The sequence below is a fragment of the Anser anser genome (genome assembly GCF_964211835.1).
Source record: "Anser anser genome assembly, chromosome: 18".
Lineage (NCBI taxonomy): Eukaryota > Metazoa > Chordata > Aves > Anseriformes > Anatidae > Anser > Anser anser.
In genome coordinates this window covers 9,674,928-9,694,451 of record NC_139739.1, presented here as the reverse complement: position 1 = coordinate 9,694,451, position 19,524 = coordinate 9,674,928, and the positions used below count along the sequence as shown (strand labels likewise).

Here is a 19,524-nt window from a genome sequence, read left to right as displayed (position 1 = left end):
TTGCAGTTCATGCGGGAAATGGCAGGAGCCTGGCAAATGACAGTGGAGCAGAAAGTTGGCCTGTTTTCTGCTGAGCAGAAAGAAGCAGATCCATTAGCAGCCTCAGAAGAGAGCCAGCCAAGGCCTTGTCCGCCAGAGGTCACCCCACATTACATCTGGATAGAGGTGTGTATTTCTTCTGGAATGTCCCACCTATGATGGTGTTGCAGTGATGCTGTGATTAAGCTACTTTGCACTTATTGTTCTTATGATTTGGAAAGGTAGTGGACTCATGATGGTAGTCCCTCTGTCACAAAGCCCCAGGGACACACTATTTTTAGAGGAGTGTAATAATTGGGAGGGAGAAAGGTGTTTGAAACAGAAGAGACCGGTTTATTCATGTGTTTTTTGTTTGTTTTTTTTTTTTTGAGTTGAAAAAACATCAAAGAAAGCATAGCATGTCTTGTCTCCTTCTCAGTTTTTGGTGCAGAGATTTGAAATAGCCAAGTACTGCAGTTCTGACCAAATAGAGATCTTCTCCAGCCTGCTCCAGCGGTCACTTTCGTTGAACATTGGAGGGGCGAAGGGCAGTTTGAATCGGCATGTGGCAGCAATCGGACCCCGTTTCAAGTGAGCAGGGTTTTCTTCCTTGTTGAAAACAATAAGATTATATGGGAGCAAAGAACTAAACACTAAATATATATCTTGTCCTTGGCTTGAAGTGGTGAAAATTCTTTTAAAAGACTGGAATTATAAAGAGTCTAAGCTCTGTTTTCAAAGTAGAAGTAGCTAACTTTAGTTTGAAAGTCATTTTGGTGCTTCAGAAAACTTCATGGGATTATTTTGTGTAGTGAATTGTCCAGATCATCGATCTAGTCAGTGCATCATTTGGGAATAATTTTGCTCCATCAATTATTTTCGCATTTGTGGCTTGAGGGCTTTAACTTTCTATGGTTTGGTCATCACAACCTTAGGAACAGACTGATGACAAAATAGTTGCCAAGAGCTCAGAAACAGACACTTTCCAGTGAGCTAAATGGGATTATAGCTGTAGTATAGCTGTAACTGTGGTTTGTATGGTGTTGCGTTGGTCACCATTTCGAGAATGCCAAAATTTTCATTCTGTAAATACTTTGTATATTAGGTTGCTGACTCTGGGGTTGTCTTTGCTGCATGCTGATGTGGTTCCAAATGCAACTATTCGAAATGTTTTGAGGGAGAAGATTTATTCCACTGCCTTTGATTATTTCAGGTACTTTTTTTTTACTTGCAACTACTCACTAAAAGTGTGTGTGTGTGTATCTGATTTCCTAAACCTTCCATGATAGTTCAAAGCACCAACTGTCTTTCTGTTCTAGTGATTTCACTTCCTTTCGTGTTTTTGCCCATTTTAACAAAGGCTTTTATTTTCCTTGTGCTTCGATGTAGTTCTTGAACCATCTTGATGAGGCTTAGGTGTAAGTTCCATTTTTTTTATGTGTGGTTTATAAGGTAGTATCTTCAGGGATGTTTGTTCTTTTCTTCCTTACCTTATTTTGGTAACTTAATGCTCAAAACTGTACCTAGATTTATAAGATGTAAAAGGCTGCTATTACAGAATGTATGGCTGAAATGCAGTTTTATCATTTTAAAATACACCCACATTGAATTTGATTTCATGATTTGATGTGGACACAGCAGAAAATAATGTAGTTAACAGGAATGTCTGACAGTGTAAGGAGGTTAGTCAGTCATAACATTAAATGTCGAATCCAAGATGCTGACAGGCTGCCATGTTAATTTGCAGTTACAATAGGAAACTTCTGTTATACTAGGAAACTTAGTTATAATAGGAAGCTTCAGTCAGACAGAATGAAGCAATGAGGATAAAATATAGTGATGTGTAGTCTCATCCTTGAAGACTCTGGTCAGAAGGAAAAAAAGTTGTGATTAATTTGTGGCCCTCCTTTTTAATATAATATATTTGACTTCATATTATTTGTATGATTTCTTTAAGTTGTCCTTCAAAGTTTCCTACGCAAGGGGAAAAGAGGCTTCGTGAGGATATCAGCATATTGATCAAGTTTTGGACAGCAATGTTCTCAGACAAAAAGTATCTGACAGCGAGCCAACTTGTGCCACCTGGTAAGTTCTTTTATTTGCAGTTTCAAAAGCCTGTTGTTTCTTTGGTTAAATTCTACATCAGATCTATGTTCTGTTATTAGATAATCAAGACACCAGGAGCAACCTCGATATCAATGTTGGGTCTCGGCAGCAGGCTACACAAGGATGGATAAATACCTACCCTTTGTCCAGTGGCATGTCGACCATATCTAAAAAATCAGGTATCTTTTCAATTCTAACCAGCCAACTTTACAGCATATTTTGTATGCAGATGTTGCTTAAGGTCAGTATTTAACATTGGGCTCATGTTCTCCTCCTGGAGGGAGGAGAACATACCAATGCCAACTCTGGAGAGGAGAAAAAAAATAGTCTCACTGACAGCAAGCAGCAAAGTTTTGAAATTACCTGTTTTATTTGATAGAATGTTAAATTCTGTAGTACAGAAGATATAAGAATGGAGGTCAAGACGTATTGAAATCCGTAAAGAAATTGCTTTCCACAGGCATGCCCCTAGTGCTTTTTTTGGGGTCATCAGAGTGGCATTAAACTGTGAAGTGTGTTTTGTACCATTATAAACTGTACTCTATAATAGGCTGTTGTGTTTCTAAAGTGAATGCAACATTGGCTAAACTAGTATCCCTGTAGCCTGTTGTACTCCATATATTCAGAGAACAACTGCACAATGAGTAGCTGCAGTGCTGACTTTGAGGTCACTCCAGTGTAAATTTACAGGTGTCCTACGGTGATTCAGTTCTTATGTGTTGACGTTGCCAGGTGTAGGCAGATCGAAAGCAGCATTTAACATACAGAACGAAAGCCACTGAAGACTTTTTTTATCCTTTTCTCAAGGGATGTCTAAGAAGACTAACAGAGGTACACAGCTACACAAGTACTACATGAAGCGAAGGACGTTATTGCTCTCATTGCTGGTGAGTGTTTAGAAGAACAGGGAAACAGTATGAATTTATAAGTGTGTTGTCTTTGCAGGATGCATAAACTAAAGTATCTTGTGAGGGTGAAATGGGAGTATTTTATCTTCTTCCAGAAGATATGTATTTTGTTCTGTTTCCCTCAGGCTACTGAGATTGAACGCTTAATCACATGGTACAATCCACTCTCCTCCCCTGAACTAGAGTTGGATCAAACTGGAGAGAGCAGTGTTGCAAACTGGAGGTCTAAGTATATCAGTCTTAGCGAGAAGCAATGGAAGGATAATGTGAATCTGGCTTGGAGCATTTCTCCTCATCTTGCTGTACAGCTCCCTACCAGGTGAGAAATTTCAAAAGAAAAATCTGATGTAATTCCTGCTGCCTTTCTTAGAGGTTGAGTGAATACTGATACTGTAAGTATTGATGCTGCTTGCTCCCATTTACAGCTTCCTTACATGCTTTCACAGCTGGTTGAGACCTTTCAAATATAAAGAAGTGGATTGCTTTAAAAGATAGTGATTTGGCTTAAGCTCTAGCGGCATCTGGTTTCCATTCTTTCCATCCATTCTATGCTAACACTTAGTGTTTTGTTCAGCAAGAATTATGCTTGTTTTTTAATAGTGTTTAACCCATTAGCAGGCGTAGCATTTAAACAGTTCTAAAGTATCTTTGAATGAAATGCTCTAGCTATATATTGGCTTGCACTTTAATAAGTATTCTAGGAGAATTAGCATAGTTGGCTTTGGAAGGGAAAGGAAATTCTTTCCCCATTACAACAGTGATACTTTTTGCCAAATAGAATTCTGTGTGCAGGTTTCTGTAGAATCCCAGACATTATATTTCAGTCAAGAATTCAATAATGGGCTAAAACGCTAGTGGTTTGTACAAAGCACTGGATGAGGACCAGTTGTTCCAGAATCCCTTTTTGACAGCATATTGTTCCCTCAGTGTGCATTATTTCATAGTTGGACTATTTGTTTATTAAGCATATACATTTATGCCTTTTGTAGTTCACAGCATAATTAGAAGAGGTTTTCACAATTTTCTGATAAGAGTATTATATTCCTGGTTATACGTAGATTTAAGAACACTGAAGCTATTGGAACAGAAGTGACTCGTCTGGTTCGGTTGGACCCAGGAGCTGTTAGTGATGTTCCTGAAGCAATAAAGGTAATTGTGAATATTTATACTGTCACAGAGCCCCAGAAATCATTCAGTTACATTGGAGAATACAGTCTTTACTTAGCACAGTGTATGTTCTAGTGCTAAGCATATTTCCGTAGGAGAAAATGACAGAACAGCTTTGGAAATAAGATGCTGAGGCAAGAATCACAGGAATAAGAATAGGTGGCTAGTTAGCTCTTGCTATCGGGCTTATTGTCACCATATACAGAATGTCTGAAAACTAATCACTTGCAGTACAGCCACCATTTCTGTTCATTTTGCATAATGTGTAAAAAGACCCGAGGACCAAGTCACGGTGAGCACTGCTGCTGAAGCTATTTCAAGCTTAACCCATTCTCTGTGTCAAGAGGCCAAGCCTCTTAAAATGGAGAAGACTCATCATGTTGATCTGCAGTAAAGCATTCTAGTCATGTGAGGGACAGTCTTGTCACTTGCAAAATAAACAAGAACAAAACTGCACCTTCTTTGACTGTTGCAAAAGGGCTCATTTTTTCTTCTTTCTCCCCATGCTAGAACTCCTCTGTTGTGCTTTTAGTAATTTGATTCACTAATTTCATCTGGTGATCTGTGAGGTGAGATGATTCCAATAGTTAGATTTCCATGGGAAAAATGCTTTAGATAAAATAGCTGTGATTTTGTAAAATAAAATGTATATTTCATTTGGCTTGCTATAGTAAACTAGATAATAGCATCACTGTCTGCTCTGCTGTGTATTACCGAGATTACTGGATGCTGTAAACTCCTAATGTGTTTGACCTGCTTTTCCAGTACCTGGTTACCTGGCATACAATTGATGCTGATGCACCTGAGCTCAGCCACGTTCTGTGCTGGGCACCAACAGATCCACCAACTGGCCTTTCCTATTTTTCAAGCATGTACCCACCTCATCCTCTAACAGCTCAGTATGGGGTTAAAGTCCTGCGATCTTTTCCTCCGGTAAGATGAGTTCCAAGACAGCCTTAATGCTTCAAGTGTGGTTATGATCTTAGCCATTGTGACAGTTGGTTCTCAGTTTTTAATACAGTGGAGAGACGTGTATGGAATGGGCACACCACATTGAGGAGAGTGAATAGATTGGGATGAAAATTTAAAGTTGATCGTCCCAAATAGTACTGGCTTGTGTACTTCCAACTTTTTTGTCATAAATCACACCATGTTGAATTCTTCAGAGTGTTCCTCTCAGATAGTTCCTTTCAGATCTTTTCCTTTCTCTGGATAATTTTTAATCCTTGTTAAACTTGTATTAGGACTATAAAATATGTGATTGTTAATGATATTTTTGAAGTCAGAAAGGGCAGAAAAAATCCTTTGATTTGAGAAGATGATGTGTGTGTGTGTATAGAGTTTAAAATGAAGAGGCAGTGGTATTTGAAATTTTGTTCCATCATGTAACTGAAGGAAGCTTTTCTGTGCATGTGACCTGTCTTCCATTCTTGAGTGCTAAAACAATAACAATAAAAACCCTGATGACTTTTCTTTTCCAGGATGCCATTTTATTCTACATTCCACAGATTGTTCAGGCACTACGGTATGATAAGGTGAGGATCTGAAACAGATGTATATGAACCAAGCAAACTTCTAAAACAGCTTTCAGACTTAAAACTGCAAATTAGTCAAACTCTAAGGTTAAACTACTGCTGGTTATTACTATGTTATATCTAATATATAAAATACAAATGTCTGTAGAGGCTAACTTGCTTTGGGTACACCTCTTTTATGAACAAGTAAACCTGAGAGACCAGAGGCTATGAAGCTCATCTGGTCAGGAGCAAAATTTTGGTATGGGAACCCTCAGCTGAGGACTCTGAATATGGCTTCTGAAGGTCTGCATGAGACAAGCAGTAAAGAAATGAAATTAAAATCACTCTCCTTAAGCATTTTGCTGTGGAGTTATCCAGAAAAAACATTTAGGGGTGTCTCACTCTTCCATCACCTACGTGAAATCAGACCTTAGCTTTATCTTGCAGAAGTAAGGAGCAAAGTTTGAGGACCAAGTTCACAGTTCATTAATATGAGGTCATTGTTGTATGCCAGTAAGGTGTGTGAACTTTGGCTGGTGCATTATTTTCAGATGAAGACGTCCACAGACAGTAAAGTAGGTGACACTATATAGTTAGTTATTTTTTTTAAGAACTTTTTATAAATAACCTCTGCAGTGCAGATCATGAACATCAGATGTCTTGTTAGTCAAACAGAGAAACCTTCACAGACTAAAGTGGCAGCTGCAAGTAGAGGAAAGGGAATGCCGTCCCTGGAATGAGTAGAATTCCCTTATACATTTCAAATTCTTTTGTAAGTTTGTTCTTATTACCTAGAATTTCTGTGGAACTGTGCCAAGATGTGTTGTTCTTGACACCAAAATGTTCAGTCTGTGTAATTGTATACATTTCTGATATTACAGGAACATTTAGTGATGCCAAGCAAGACCAATGCCTCTGTTGCATTTCCTGTGCATTGTACACATACTAGGAGATGCCCAGATCTCAAGGAGATTTGAAATCCAAATAGAATGTATAGTAAATGGCACAGAGGTGGGAAGTTAGAGTAGTGGAATAGGTCAGTAATAAAGCTGAAAACAGTTCAATTCCAAAACAGGTCAATTCCCTACCTGTTAAAATACACTGTCATTCTTAAATGGGTTTTTAACAATGTGAATTTGATTGCAGTGGTCTTCCTTTCATCTTTTAAATATTTTTGAGTTTGAAGAATTGCTGATAGAAACAGTAAAATTTAATCTGCTTGAGTTGTAATGATCTTTGCTTACTGAACTGGATATGATTGCAGATGGGTTACGTTAGAGAATACATCCTGTGGGCAGCTGCCAAATCCCAGCTCTTGGCTCACCAATTCATCTGGAACATGAAAACTAATATCTACCTGGATGAAGAAGGACACCAAAAAGATCGTGAGTGCTGTAAAATATAATCTAGTTTAACTCCTTGCCTTAGTTCAGAATAATTCTTGCTTTTGCTTTTGGCAGGAGGAATCCTTTTAACTGGGAATTTCTTCCATTTTTAGAGATAGGGTCCATGCCCGTTCTATGAAAGTGTTCTGCCTGACAGAATGTATCAAAAGAGATGCAGCAATGTTTGCGTCAATACTTTTTTCTTTTGAATACTACCCATAGGTGGCTATTCCCGTCACCCATAATATTTAGCTTTTAAAAATAAGCTTCTTATGCAGATGCTTCCTTTTTCACATGCAGCTGACATTGGGGAACTCCTGGAGCAGCTAGTAGAGGAGATAACTGGCTCATTATCTGGCCCAGCCAAGGAGTTCTATCAGCGGGAATTTGATTTCTTTAATAAAATCACCAATGTTTCAGCCATTATCAAGTAAGTGTTATACTGCAGAGATTGTGCTCTTCTGGGACTCATAGTTCTGGAAATTCCCAGTGTCATGGTTAAAAGGCTAAGGTGCTTTCAGTGGTTTTGAAGATAGTGTTTTCAGGAAAAAAAAAAAAAAGAATTAAAATTAATTACTCATATGGTAAGAAATTGATTTTGTTTTTAATGTAACTTAAGAGTCATAATAGGATGCAAAGGCTCATTTTACATTGATATTTTATACTTGGTCTGATCTGTGTGCTTTGGACCAGCAGTTCTTCTGTCTGAAACCTCTATAACATTTTTGTAAGTATTTTTCCTTCCTTCCTAAATGGAAGGAAAAGAATTCCCATGGTTATGGAGAAAGATGTGGTTTCACAAGCACTGGATTGTGTGTCTTTAAAACTGAAAGTCTTATTCACAGTTTCTCACTGCTGACTGCAGCAAGATATTTAATTTAACTTTATAAAGCTCGCCAGTGGATGGCAGCAGCTCAGCACAAAAGTTGTAAGTCTGTAAGTGTGGTTTTATTGCATATTTTAAAATTATTCTCTGGTGTGTTCAAGTATTTGAAAGGCATTTAAAATGTATATCCTGGAACGTACCTCTTTTAAAATGAAGCTTTGCAAACCACCAGTATAAGGGCATTGGGCTAAAGAACACTTGTTTCGCAAAAACTGTCAAATATTAAGTGTCTTTCATGTGTGTGTCAAAATGTTTTCATCCAGTAGGATGAGTTAAAATGGGGCCTTAGGGTCTGAATATCTTGATATTTAGGATGAATTTGTTAGTCGTAATTAAGCGACTGTTTATAATTGTGCATTGCAAGCATTTTTTGGCAGCCCAGACTTAAAACACATCTGTTTTTTATGCATCTCCCATGTAAAGACAACACAAAGGAGATACTATTTGCTTTGTAGATGGCATAAATGAACAAATGTATCATCTGTGATGATTTCATTATCTTAAGTGTTATGTTACTGCCTCAGTAATCTGCTGTACCTCTTAAACCAGAGCATAAGGAATACCTTTCAGTTACATGCTGCTACTCCAGGTAAGCGTGCAATTTGCAATTACATGACTAATTTCAATAGATGGTTAACACAAGTGCCTGTGCAAATTGGGTAATTGCACATGCTAATCGTTAACCATGTTACCAATTATCCAGTTGACACCTGCAGTCATGCTAAGTATGTGAGCAAATTAGGCGTGTAATTGCATAGGCATTTTACTGGCTTGTCCTTTTCCAGTTAGCTTGTACCACTTCCAAAGCAATGTTCTTACTCTGGAGTAAGGTCCACAAAGGAAAATTATATCAATATAACTATAGCACTGCTTGCAAAAGCATAATTATGCTTGAATTTCTCTATGAGGAAGAGTCTTCATATTTCATTTACTGTTTGAGTTTGTCAGCAACCTGTATATCAAGTCAGCATTAGATCTGCAAAGCGAAGACTAAGTCTACAAAGTGAAGACTCATTAAGAAGAGGTGCAGTAAGAGATCTTTGTCATTACAGAAGGAAATGTATTTTGTGAAGTTTTGTATAAATCTGAAACAAACTTAAGGGTAGTATGTAGGCAGATAAAATATCGTTTATCTTTCTAGGCCATTTCCTAAAGGAGATGAAAGAAAAAAAGCTTGTTTGAGTGCCCTGTCTGAGGTGAAAGTGCAACCTGGTAAGAAATAATTTAATAATGTAGTGGACTGTTTGCATTCAGTATGAGTACTATATTTTCTGCAAACAAACGTTGAAATGTCTGGCAAGTGGATGCTCACAGTTTTGATGCTTGTGACTAGGTGACTGCTCTTCTGTTACAGTTGGATTGCTTATCTCTTGAAACAACTCAAATATTTTTACGCCGCCAATAATTTCTACATGGTGCATCAAAACTTGCCCAAAAGTGCTTGCAGTCAAATTAGGTAACACAGAGATAAATATAGTGATGTATATCTGAAAAGGGACAATAAATAAGCCTTCATTCTCCTTTTTCTCCCATCAGACGCCCTTGTAACATCATTGTCTCAAGGTCCTTATATTTTTTAACATATTTTCCCTATCTGAATCTTCCCTTTAAAATGGACTTTGATGAAAGCTTGTCTTGACCTCTGTCTAACGAGTCTCAATTCTTGTACCATGTTTTTGTTGCTAAAGGTCCTCCCTAGTACACTGGGACATGCTGCCACATCTTACTAAAGGCTGTTGTAAGAGAAGCCCTATCTTTACGTTTCTGTGATAAAGATTCTACAGTATTAGTTTAAAACTGTATTCTTGTAGTTTTGCAGTTGCTGACTAATGGAAAAGGTACTGCACCCTTCTTGGCTCACAGACTGTACTCTCTAGTTTATCTTTAACATTTATTTAATTCAGAAGCATGTACTGAAGCTAGAGATGCTAACAGCAGTTATTCTCTGACTGTCACTGTCACACTGGCCCATGAGTTTGTTCTCAGCTGTCTGGTCCATTTTGCAGGCTGCTACTTGCCCAGCAATCCTGAAGCTATCGTTCTGGACATCGATTACAAATCAGGAACTCCTATGCAGAGGTAACATGCTCTTGTTGTATTCTTCCTTCAAGTTAATTCATTATATTTTTTTCTATAAATTCTTGTTTGGCTAACTTGTGCTCATCTTCATCTTTGTGTTTATCACAATTTAGTGCAGCAAAAGCACCCTACTTGGCCAAATTTAAAGTGAAGCGATGTGGAGTTAGTGAGCTTGAAAAAGAAGGTTAGTAAATGGGTCTTAATCATTGATGCTATTAATGAAGAGTCAGCAATTCCTCTAAAACTGTCTGCTTTTAGTGACCTGTGCTGCTGCAGTAAAAATATTTCCATATTGAACTTTATCTGCAGTGGTTCAGCTCAGAAACGAAACTGCATAAAATGGCAGATGGCAGATAAAATGGCTTTTTTTTTAAAAGTCTCTGGAAGGAAGCCACTATACATGTCCTGAAGAAATGTGAACAGTTACTTTAGACTAACATATAAATTAATTGCCTTTCTCTGGTCTTTAGAGTGTAACAAACTCCATGTTTTGGCACCTTTTTCTTGTAATAAATTTTGTGGGATACTCTAGCTGACTAGCTTAATGTAATTCAGGCATTTATCAAGTAAATCACGAAGATTATTTTAATGTATATGTTCCAATTCCAATATAGAATGGGAACTGCCTTGCAGAATTCACCTTGCAAAGCAGAAAATTCTGTAGTGGAACTTGCAGTGTGAAATGTTATGGTTTTGAGTGCTAAGGTTTTGTCATGATAGAAAGTTACTAATCAAAGTCTACATCTGGGTTTTGCTTTGTACTCTTCTTGCAGGTCTGCGATGTCGTTCTGATTCCATAGATGAAAGTGCAGAAGAAGGGGTAGACAGTAAGAAAATCTGTTGGCAGGCAGCTATCTTTAAAGTGGGCGATGACTGCAGACAGGTACAAAGCTAACTAGACTTTGCAGTTGTAGAAGACAGATTTTTAAGTGACAGTATGTAAGAAGGAAATAATCTTAGTGTGGAAATGTTTTTTTCTTTGGAATTTTGAGAATCCCCACTAGCTGTGGACTGAGGGAGAAAACTGATTTGTGCTTGAGGGAAGAGAACTGTGTTGTACCACTGTAGAAAAATCTGGTTTGGAAACAAAGGTCATTCTTTCAAAATAGTTCATCTAATGCAGTGACTTACATTTTATTCTTTTTTAGAATTTACTTTTTCAGTTTGAACTATTGATAACATAAAGTACTTTCCAAGACGATACCTTGTATGTTGAAGCTTGATTGGTTTTGGTTAAAGGGGAATGCTTGCCATTATTTCTGGAGTTATTAGTCCTCTTAATCAAAGAATGATGGAAAAGTTTGTTCTTCATAGTTTGTCAGCAGTTAAATCTTCTGTGTTGCTTGTTACCCATTTAAACAACATTTATCTTTTCCTTTTTTGATTTCCCCCAGAGTCTCCGTGTATGCACAAGCACACATCTGCAGACCTTCTGGGGGAACTTAATGTTCACTTCAGAGTTCTTCAGAGCTTTTTTGTAATCTGACTTATGATCCGTAACCCCTGTAATGTTCATGCAATTTTTTTCTTGTATAACAGGACATGTTAGCTTTACAAATCATTGATCTCTTCAAGAACATATTTCAGCTGGTAGGCCTGGATCTTTTTGTGTTTCCATACAGAGTAGTCGCCACAGCTCCTGGGGTAAGTGGGCCTTTAACCGTACTACTGTAGAAAATAGATCCTAATTAAAAAAAAAAAAAAAAAACCACAAAAAACTTCTCTTCTAGCACACAGAAATTTCCATACTGCAAGGAAATAATGACAACATTGCTTATGCCAAATGTTTGGATTACCATTGACATGGAGAGTCTTTCCTCTCCCGCTTCCTGTGTTTCTAAAGTTTTTGGCTCTGAAATTTTGCTGTTTGCGGTTATTCATGTTTGTTGTTTGATTTTGGGGACTACATTGTGCAAGTCTATGGAAAATAGCAGATCTTGTCTTATGTTGAATGGAAATTCTTGAAGTTTGGATATACTTTCTTTATGAATTAACTAGAAATTCTGTATTCGGTGATCTGTAGGCTTCCCCGCATTTCCTGGGGGACCTGTGTGACTGCCAAGAGCCATGAACAAAATATATGTTGGGAGTGTGCTTTACAGACCTGTTTCTCTTTTTCCCCTTCAGTGCGGTGTTATTGAATGCATTCCTGACTGTACATCCCGTGACCAGCTGGGCAGACAGACAGACTTTGGGATGTATGATTACTTTACAAGGCAATATGGAGATGAGTCTACCCTTGCATTCCAAAAGGTAAAATATCAGTTGGCAGGCACAGCAAAATCTCAACTGAGAAACATTCTAGCTATAAGAAATAATGACAAATATTAGATAATGACTACCATAATGCTGTATCTGGCTTCTGATGCAGATAATCCATTTTAGCTATGAGTAAGTTAGAAGTTATTGCAGCTGTAGATATATGGAGAATATCATTGAAGACTGCTTCAAACTAATCATGAAAAAGAATAAAATGTTCAGCTGTATCTGCTTCTGGTATGGAGAGTTATTAAATTCTGTGTTCTTATGATTTGTTTCAACTTCTTATTTGTACAGGCTCGCTATAATTTTATCCGCAGTATGGCTGCATATAGCCTTCTCCTGTTTCTGCTCCAGATTAAAGACAGGCATAATGGCAACATCATGTTGGACAAAAAGGGACACATCATTCACATTGGTCAGTTGTAGTCATCTTTCCTTCTGCTGTAAAGTATTGCTCACAAAAGTTAATAAGCCGTTTCCATTTGAGATTAATTTGGTTTCATGGTTTGTAAATATACATAGGGCATTTTTCATTCCTGTTTAGTAGTATTTTGTGTATATTTGTGTTGGCTGCTTCTGTGTAAATTTGGCTTTACAAGGTTTAACCAGCTTCAGGAAAGTATAAACACACATGTATGGATTATGTGTGTATACGTAAATATGCATATATTCATATATATACAACTATATATATTTATAGATATATAAATGTATGTTTGGATTTCTTTCATCAGTGTATGGGTCTGAACTAAATTTGACAAGTAAATTTATGTAATTATATAAGGCTGTAACTTCTGCTTTAGCTTTGCTTTTCTGGAACTGCACAGATGTTTCAGCACAAAGTTTATTTGATGTCATCATCCTTGAGTATAGTCTAGTGTTACAGTGATGATTCTTTCATTGGTGTTTTTACACTTCATCAAAGCTTTTTTCCATTTGGATTTGAAATGCTGGTAGGAAAATAGATATTATGCAAAATCCACCTCTCCTTTCTTCTGTCAGCTTTGACAGTGCACAACTAACCAACGAAGTTTCTGAAGCAACTTATCTTTTGTGCACAGATTTTGGATTCATGTTTGAAAGCTCACCTGGTGGAAATCTGGGATGGGAGCCTGACATTAAGCTGACTGATGAGATGGTGATGATAATGGGAGGAAAAATGGAGGCAACTCCTTTCAAATGGTTTATGGAGATGTGTGTCAGAGGCTATCTGGCAGTCAGGTAATGCAGTCTTAACTGCTCAAAGGTGGATGCTCTTGCACGCCTAAAACCAGATAGGAAGATAAATAATAAACACTAGTCTGTAGGGGGTCTGAATTTGTCAGACTTTTTTGTTATATCTTGCAATCTTTGAAACAACTTAAGAATCCTGGAATTTTACAGCCTAACTTCATGGTTTTGTTTTTGTTTTTCTGGTTTTGTATGACGTATTTGAGAAGTTTATGTATTATATTCAATTTATAAATGTGACGGTCTCTTTTCCTCACTCAATTTAGTATGCTGATAAAACTTTGCATTAAGAAGCTCCAGGAAAATCGTTATCTTTCTTGTTTTCCCAAATAGGACAGTCATATTAATCGTTATTTCAGCTAGAGATAATTATGTAGGAAAAAGTGCTACGATTTCTGTTGTAAAATATGCAGGGGTTTTTGTTAGCTCTGCTTTTCAGCTATGATTGCCAGCCAGTCACAGTAGAGACTTGCAACTTTACCAAGCTTCATACCAAGCATACAAGGTTTGCTTTAACATGCATGAGCACTACTAAATTTATATGGAGCAGATGTTGGATGTGGTTAGGAGGAAGACAGTATGACAGAGTCCAGATAAGGGATTGCTCTATCGTAAGTGTGAAGTATTATTGATGTTACCTTACAGAATTTCTTCAGCTAATAGCCCCAGAAGGAGCTGTCTTGAAGTCATGCAAAATTTGCTTCCTTGAAGGGGAACAATCTGGAGAAAGTTCTGTCAAGCCAGAAATGGTAGCAGAATAATACTACAGTAACATTGTAAAATACTACTAGAGTAATGCTAGAGTAATATACCACTATAGTAATATTGCTCTGCACCCAAGTAGTGGAGTAATAGTAGGTAATGTTCTGAGTGGGAGCAGAGGAGGGAGAAGGGAAGCCTGGCTTTTGTAGCAAAGAATTACGTAATTAGGAAGTAGCAGATAATCTGTTACTGTGGTATTGCTGGTTTCAGCCCTCTGTACTGTTTTGATGCACTGATTTACTTTTCTGTTGCCAAAGAAGTGTTATTTCCAAAAGTATTGCTTTGTATAATTTCCCTTGAGGCTGTTCATCTTGCAGCATTCTGAGTATCTGGTAGTCCAACATAAAGGAGTGAGATTTAATTGAAGTGAGAGATTGCAAGCAATGGTGTAGCTCTACCAGCAAATGTAGAGAGGTTTACATGTGTTGATTTAATTACAGAAAAAGGTGTGATTCAGCTCATTGAACTCCTCAACTTGTCTGCTTTGCCTGCTAAGGCTGCAGAAGTTTGAGTGCTGTAACCTTTTTGTCCTCTTTTTCCTCTAGGCCTTATATGGATGCTGTAGTCTCACTGGTTACATTAATGTTGGATACAGGGCTGCCCTGTTTCCGAGGGCAGACAATCAAGCTGCTAAAGTAAGTCAGCATTTATGTGAACTGGAAAACGTTCATATGTTCTTTGTAGCATGTGCACTGTCACAGCTTGTGCAGTGAGTATTGTTGTCATGCTAATCAAATATCTTAAATTTCTTACTGTTGTAAAAATAGTAACGTTTTGTTTATAGAATATCTCAAAGTAGGAATTTCAAAGGCCTTTTCATATAATTAAGTTCAAGCTGTGCAGTGACTGTGTGAGTGCATGACTTCAATTCTTAGCCCTACTTAAAGGAAAGGTCTGCTTTAATGAGAGGTAACAGATTGCAGAGTTTATTGTCCTCTGAAATGGTGTTGCGATCCAAGGAATAGCAACTTGAATTTGTTCTGTGGATAATGCAGTAATGAATGGGACTATGTTGTAACATTGTTTATGCAAACACAATTATGATGTGATTTTTTTAAACAGCCCTTTGGGCTTATGACTCCGGAGTTAACTCAGTATTTCCTGCACGTAACTTCCTACAATTTCCTAAACGTAAGCACAGTTTCATGAAGTATGATGGGCTGGAGCTCCAGGTCATTGCTAGGCACAAAGATATTTTAAAAGCATCAGCTGTCTAGAAGGAGGGATCTGCTGTTCCTATAGTTACCACTAAACTGATTAAAAGTTCGTAGCCTCTGTCTCCACTGTAAAAATAGAGGCAAGTGCTTTTAAAATATTACCTAGTTTGTACAAAGTAGTCTCACAGGAAGTAGGTAAGTGAAACCAACAGCAGGCTGAGCTTTTACAAAGACACATTTGTGTCATGCTCAAAAGAAAGTACACTAATTTGTACTCTCACTTTTTGTGATTTTTTTTTTTTTTGCATATAGACACAGGTTCAGCCCCAACATGACAGAACGGGAGGCTGCAACTTTCATCATCAAGATCATCCAGAATTGTTTCCTCAGCAACAGGTTTGCCATCTATGTATGTCTTGTCTCTACAACCAAAGGAAAGGTGAACCCATAAGCTGGTGAATCTGAGCAGAGCTAAAAACTACAGTTTTTATCACTCAGACACCAAACGTTTAGTTGATCTTGCGATAATAATAGATACGAGCTTTGCTTCTGAACGCATTGTGTCTCCTCCGTTTTGTTGGAAAGGAAGGCTGTTGGAAAGTCCAGGCTGGTCAAACAGCAAGACTGGCTAGTCTAAAGAATAGATTTTTTGTTAGAGTGAATCTCTGGTCTAAAAGTAAAGCATTTTGTCTTCTGTGTTGGGGTATGTCCAACTGTACTATTGAGGTGATACATCTACTTGTGTATCCCTGTTTGTGTAGGGTAGGTTCACCTATGAAGGGATAAATTGTAAAGAACAGTACTGGATGGCAACAGGAATAGCATGCTTTCTGGTCAGAGTAAAGAGGGATTATCTTGAAGTTTGTTGTCCTTTATTTGTAAGGAGAAGGTTTCTTAAAAAGAAATGTGCATGGCCCATTTGTCTGAGTATGAATGAATCTGCAACACGACTGCAGTGTCTTTTCAGAGTCTTTTCTATAGTAGCTTGCAGGTATTAAGTTGCTTGAATATCCTTCTGAAATTCAAAGCTAGTATTCTTCACAAAAATGTATTTGACTCTTCTTTATGAATGAGTTCCAATCTTCCCACTAACTTTCTTGTGATTTGATATTAACATTAATCTGCTAATGATTTTGCTAGACTATATGTTACTTACTGTATAATGTTGGGTAGGGAAAAAATTCTCAAGTAGAGAGCACTGGCAATGCAGTGTTTTAATATCTGTGTAGCTGGGCCACGTTCATTTGTGATCTGCTATTCAGTATGCTGAATGGAATAATCAATTCTGTCAAGATAATTAGCAATTTAAAAAATAATCATAATGACAAGCTAGTCAATCAACTGTAGCTTTTTTCCCTTCAAGTATCTTACAGTTTAGTATAATATCTACATAAGTAGTTTAGTATCTTGTACAAAAAACATGAAAGGAAGTTATGCATAAACTGTAATTTTAATGTGGTTAATATGTACAATAAATTTAATATTCAAATATCTTAAGTACATGTTTTATCACCTTTGATAAGGGTTGCTATTGACATTTCTCCATCTGTAGCTTTTGCTTCTACTCCATCAGTGATATGAACCATATCTAACTGTTCATTATCATAAAATACATCGGTTTTGTCACCTGACCTGTATATATATATATGTATGTATGTATGTATGTGTCCAAGTTAATGCAAATTTTGTGGGATATGCTGGGGAATCTAATACAAACTCTTGCGTAGCTGTGCACGTGTTCATCTTCGGAACAGTAAGGCTCATTGGCTCAGATACAGCCCTGTTAGAGCTTAATTGGATCAAGTGCCTGCTGGTGCATCTGCTATAAAACTCTAATATTGGGACTTGTGAACTCAGTCACACTGCTGTGTTCATCAGAGACAACTTAGTTGTGGCAAGTTTGCGCTTCTCTGCTTGTGGCATGGTCAGTCTGCGACCTGAGTAAGCTCTGTCCGTGGATTGAGTTGTCTGTAACAAGGCTTAGATATGTTTGTTCGGTCACTGATCAGAGATGATGCTATTAATGTGGCTATTTCCCCTGCACTTTTTTTCATTATTAGCATTCTCCTTCCCTGAGGTTACTTTGATATCCACATGATCCTGGATCTGTACAGACCTGCGTTGTTCATTATGCATTTCTTTCTCCTAAAACAAATGGCCAATGCAACATGAGGTGCTTCTGGTTTATCCAAACAGGTTCCAAGCTGCAATTGCAGCACGAATGTGTTGTGTTCAGAACTGCACCATCTTATGTCTTACTGTTCTTACCACAGTGAGAAGCAGAGAAGAAATTTTTTAGCTAATTTAAACAAGAACAGGACATTTTGTGCTGTCCATAACAATAAATGGGCCTTCACAATGCCTTCAAAGTGTGTAAGACTGGTTTTGATTATAAGTTAATTTGCTTCACCTATGTTTTATTTCTGTAGGATCTTGATGTTTGTTTTCGTGACAATGGATACCGTGTTCTGTTTTTTTCTAACTTTCATTTACCCTGGCTTTGCTTTTCTCCTCTAGGAGTAGAACATACGACATGATCCAGTACTACCAGAATGACATCCCATACTGAAAGAGTCTGAAGATTCACTGCTGAAGTGAAACACGTGGCCCAGTGCCCTCGCTCCAGACTTGTAATAAATAGGAGATACTCAGTCGCACCTTGCTATCTTCCACCTTTTGTGTATGTGTGTGTACATGTGGGTACATGTTTCCTAGACATTGCAACAATCAGTCTGGTTCATTCCTTTTTCTTTATCAGGTTATATATATTTATTTTTGTCCCTGGATTTTTGGAGTTGGGCTGCAATCACAATAAAAATTGTACTACGATTATGAATGTGTGAAAGAGGTAAAGCTTGGGGAGTTTGATAATTTTTCATGCAATGCAAGGATTTTATAATACCTTTAAAAAGTAAAACAAACAAAAAAAAAACACTTTCCTGCATGATTCTACAAAATGCTATGGAAGTGATGTGTATGGATTTCTCTTTGGAAGCAGAAATGTTGCATTGTTCAATTTTTACTTAAAAAAAACAAAACCCTGATAATCGTCCAAGGTGGTGATATCTTGTGTAGCTATGTTCATACTTTGCACTGTACATGGTCCCTGCTACATGGTCAGTATTTCATATGTACATGAAGAATGTATTTTTTCCTTCTGTGTGTTTTAAAAAAAGAGACTCTACTGAAGATATATTTAATCTATATAATAAAAGACCTTAGACTTTGTGTCTGTTGCAAATCTTTTGATGTGTACTGAGTTTTAGTTTATACACTACATCATTCACATCGTTCTGCAGATTTGTGTACTGGCCACTGTTCATTATATTGTGACCTTTCTCCTGGAGAAATGTGGTATTTTTTTTCTTCAGCTTCTCATTCATCTTTAATGACAGTTTTTATTCATGAAATAAATATTTTGTCCAAGACGCGCAGGTGAAGGAGCTGAAATGTAGGAACAAATGCTTTCTAAGTGCTTCTTGCTGGGTTGGGCCACAAGGTAAAATCTGCTTTTTAGCTGTTCTTTTTTTCATGTTTTCTTGTGCAGTTTAGATGACAGTTGTGGCTTTCTGGTGTCAGTGGCCCCGGAGGGGTGACAGTGCTGTGCGTGTTTTGTGGGGATGCCCCCCTCAGAACACTTTTACTTGGGAGCCTCCTCAGCAATCACCTCACGGCACCGCCGAGCCGGGGAAGGCCTCGTGCCGCGAAGGCGGGAAACGGCGGGGTCGGGCTGGCCGCGCGCGCCGCGCCTGTGGTAAACTGAGGGCGAGCGGCCGTGAGGGGGCCGGGCGGGGCCGCGCCTTCCCTCAGCCCTGAGAAGACTCCGCCCTGGGTGTGAGGGGGCTTAACCGGGCAGCGGGGCCGTGAGGCCAGGAGCGGCGGGGCCGTGAGGGGAACTCCGGGCCTGAGGCGCGTGGGGGGGCTTCGTGAGGTGGGTCTGGCCATGAGGCGGGCCTGGCCGCCGTGTGCCGCACGACGAGGAGGTTGCAGCCGTTCATGCCGGGGCCCTCGTCTCCGTTGGAAGCTTCCCCCCCCCCAGGAAAATGG

At 38.2% G+C, this 19,524-nt stretch overlaps 1 protein-coding gene across 1 annotated transcript in view; it reads left to right on the top strand.

The window, feature by feature from the left end:
* Nucleotides 1–18,715, top strand: part of PI4KA (phosphatidylinositol 4-kinase alpha) — a 60,670-nt gene extending 41,955 nt beyond the window's left edge. Inside the window, exons 33-55 of the mRNA XM_083803549.1 lie at nucleotides 7–165; nucleotides 458–609; nucleotides 1,124–1,231; nucleotides 1,976–2,103; nucleotides 2,184–2,303; nucleotides 2,932–3,011; nucleotides 3,158–3,351; nucleotides 4,091–4,181; nucleotides 4,965–5,132; nucleotides 5,681–5,734; nucleotides 6,981–7,101; nucleotides 7,402–7,531; nucleotides 9,129–9,199; nucleotides 9,994–10,066; nucleotides 10,180–10,250; nucleotides 10,840–10,949; nucleotides 11,606–11,710; nucleotides 12,194–12,319; nucleotides 12,623–12,743; nucleotides 13,390–13,549; nucleotides 14,866–14,955; nucleotides 15,790–15,873; nucleotides 17,995–18,715. Coding sequence (XP_083659675.1) covers nucleotides 7–165; nucleotides 458–609; nucleotides 1,124–1,231; nucleotides 1,976–2,103; nucleotides 2,184–2,303; nucleotides 2,932–3,011; nucleotides 3,158–3,351; nucleotides 4,091–4,181; nucleotides 4,965–5,132; nucleotides 5,681–5,734; nucleotides 6,981–7,101; nucleotides 7,402–7,531; nucleotides 9,129–9,199; nucleotides 9,994–10,066; nucleotides 10,180–10,250; nucleotides 10,840–10,949; nucleotides 11,606–11,710; nucleotides 12,194–12,319; nucleotides 12,623–12,743; nucleotides 13,390–13,549; nucleotides 14,866–14,955; nucleotides 15,790–15,873; nucleotides 17,995–18,046 — 2,568 coding nt within the window. The 3' untranslated portion in view covers nucleotides 18,047–18,715. The remainder of the gene's footprint in view (nucleotides 1–6; nucleotides 166–457; nucleotides 610–1,123; nucleotides 1,232–1,975; nucleotides 2,104–2,183; nucleotides 2,304–2,931; nucleotides 3,012–3,157; nucleotides 3,352–4,090; nucleotides 4,182–4,964; nucleotides 5,133–5,680; nucleotides 5,735–6,980; nucleotides 7,102–7,401; nucleotides 7,532–9,128; nucleotides 9,200–9,993; nucleotides 10,067–10,179; nucleotides 10,251–10,839; nucleotides 10,950–11,605; nucleotides 11,711–12,193; nucleotides 12,320–12,622; nucleotides 12,744–13,389; nucleotides 13,550–14,865; nucleotides 14,956–15,789; nucleotides 15,874–17,994) is intronic.
* The last annotated feature ends 809 nt before the right edge of the window (nucleotides 18,716–19,524 follow it).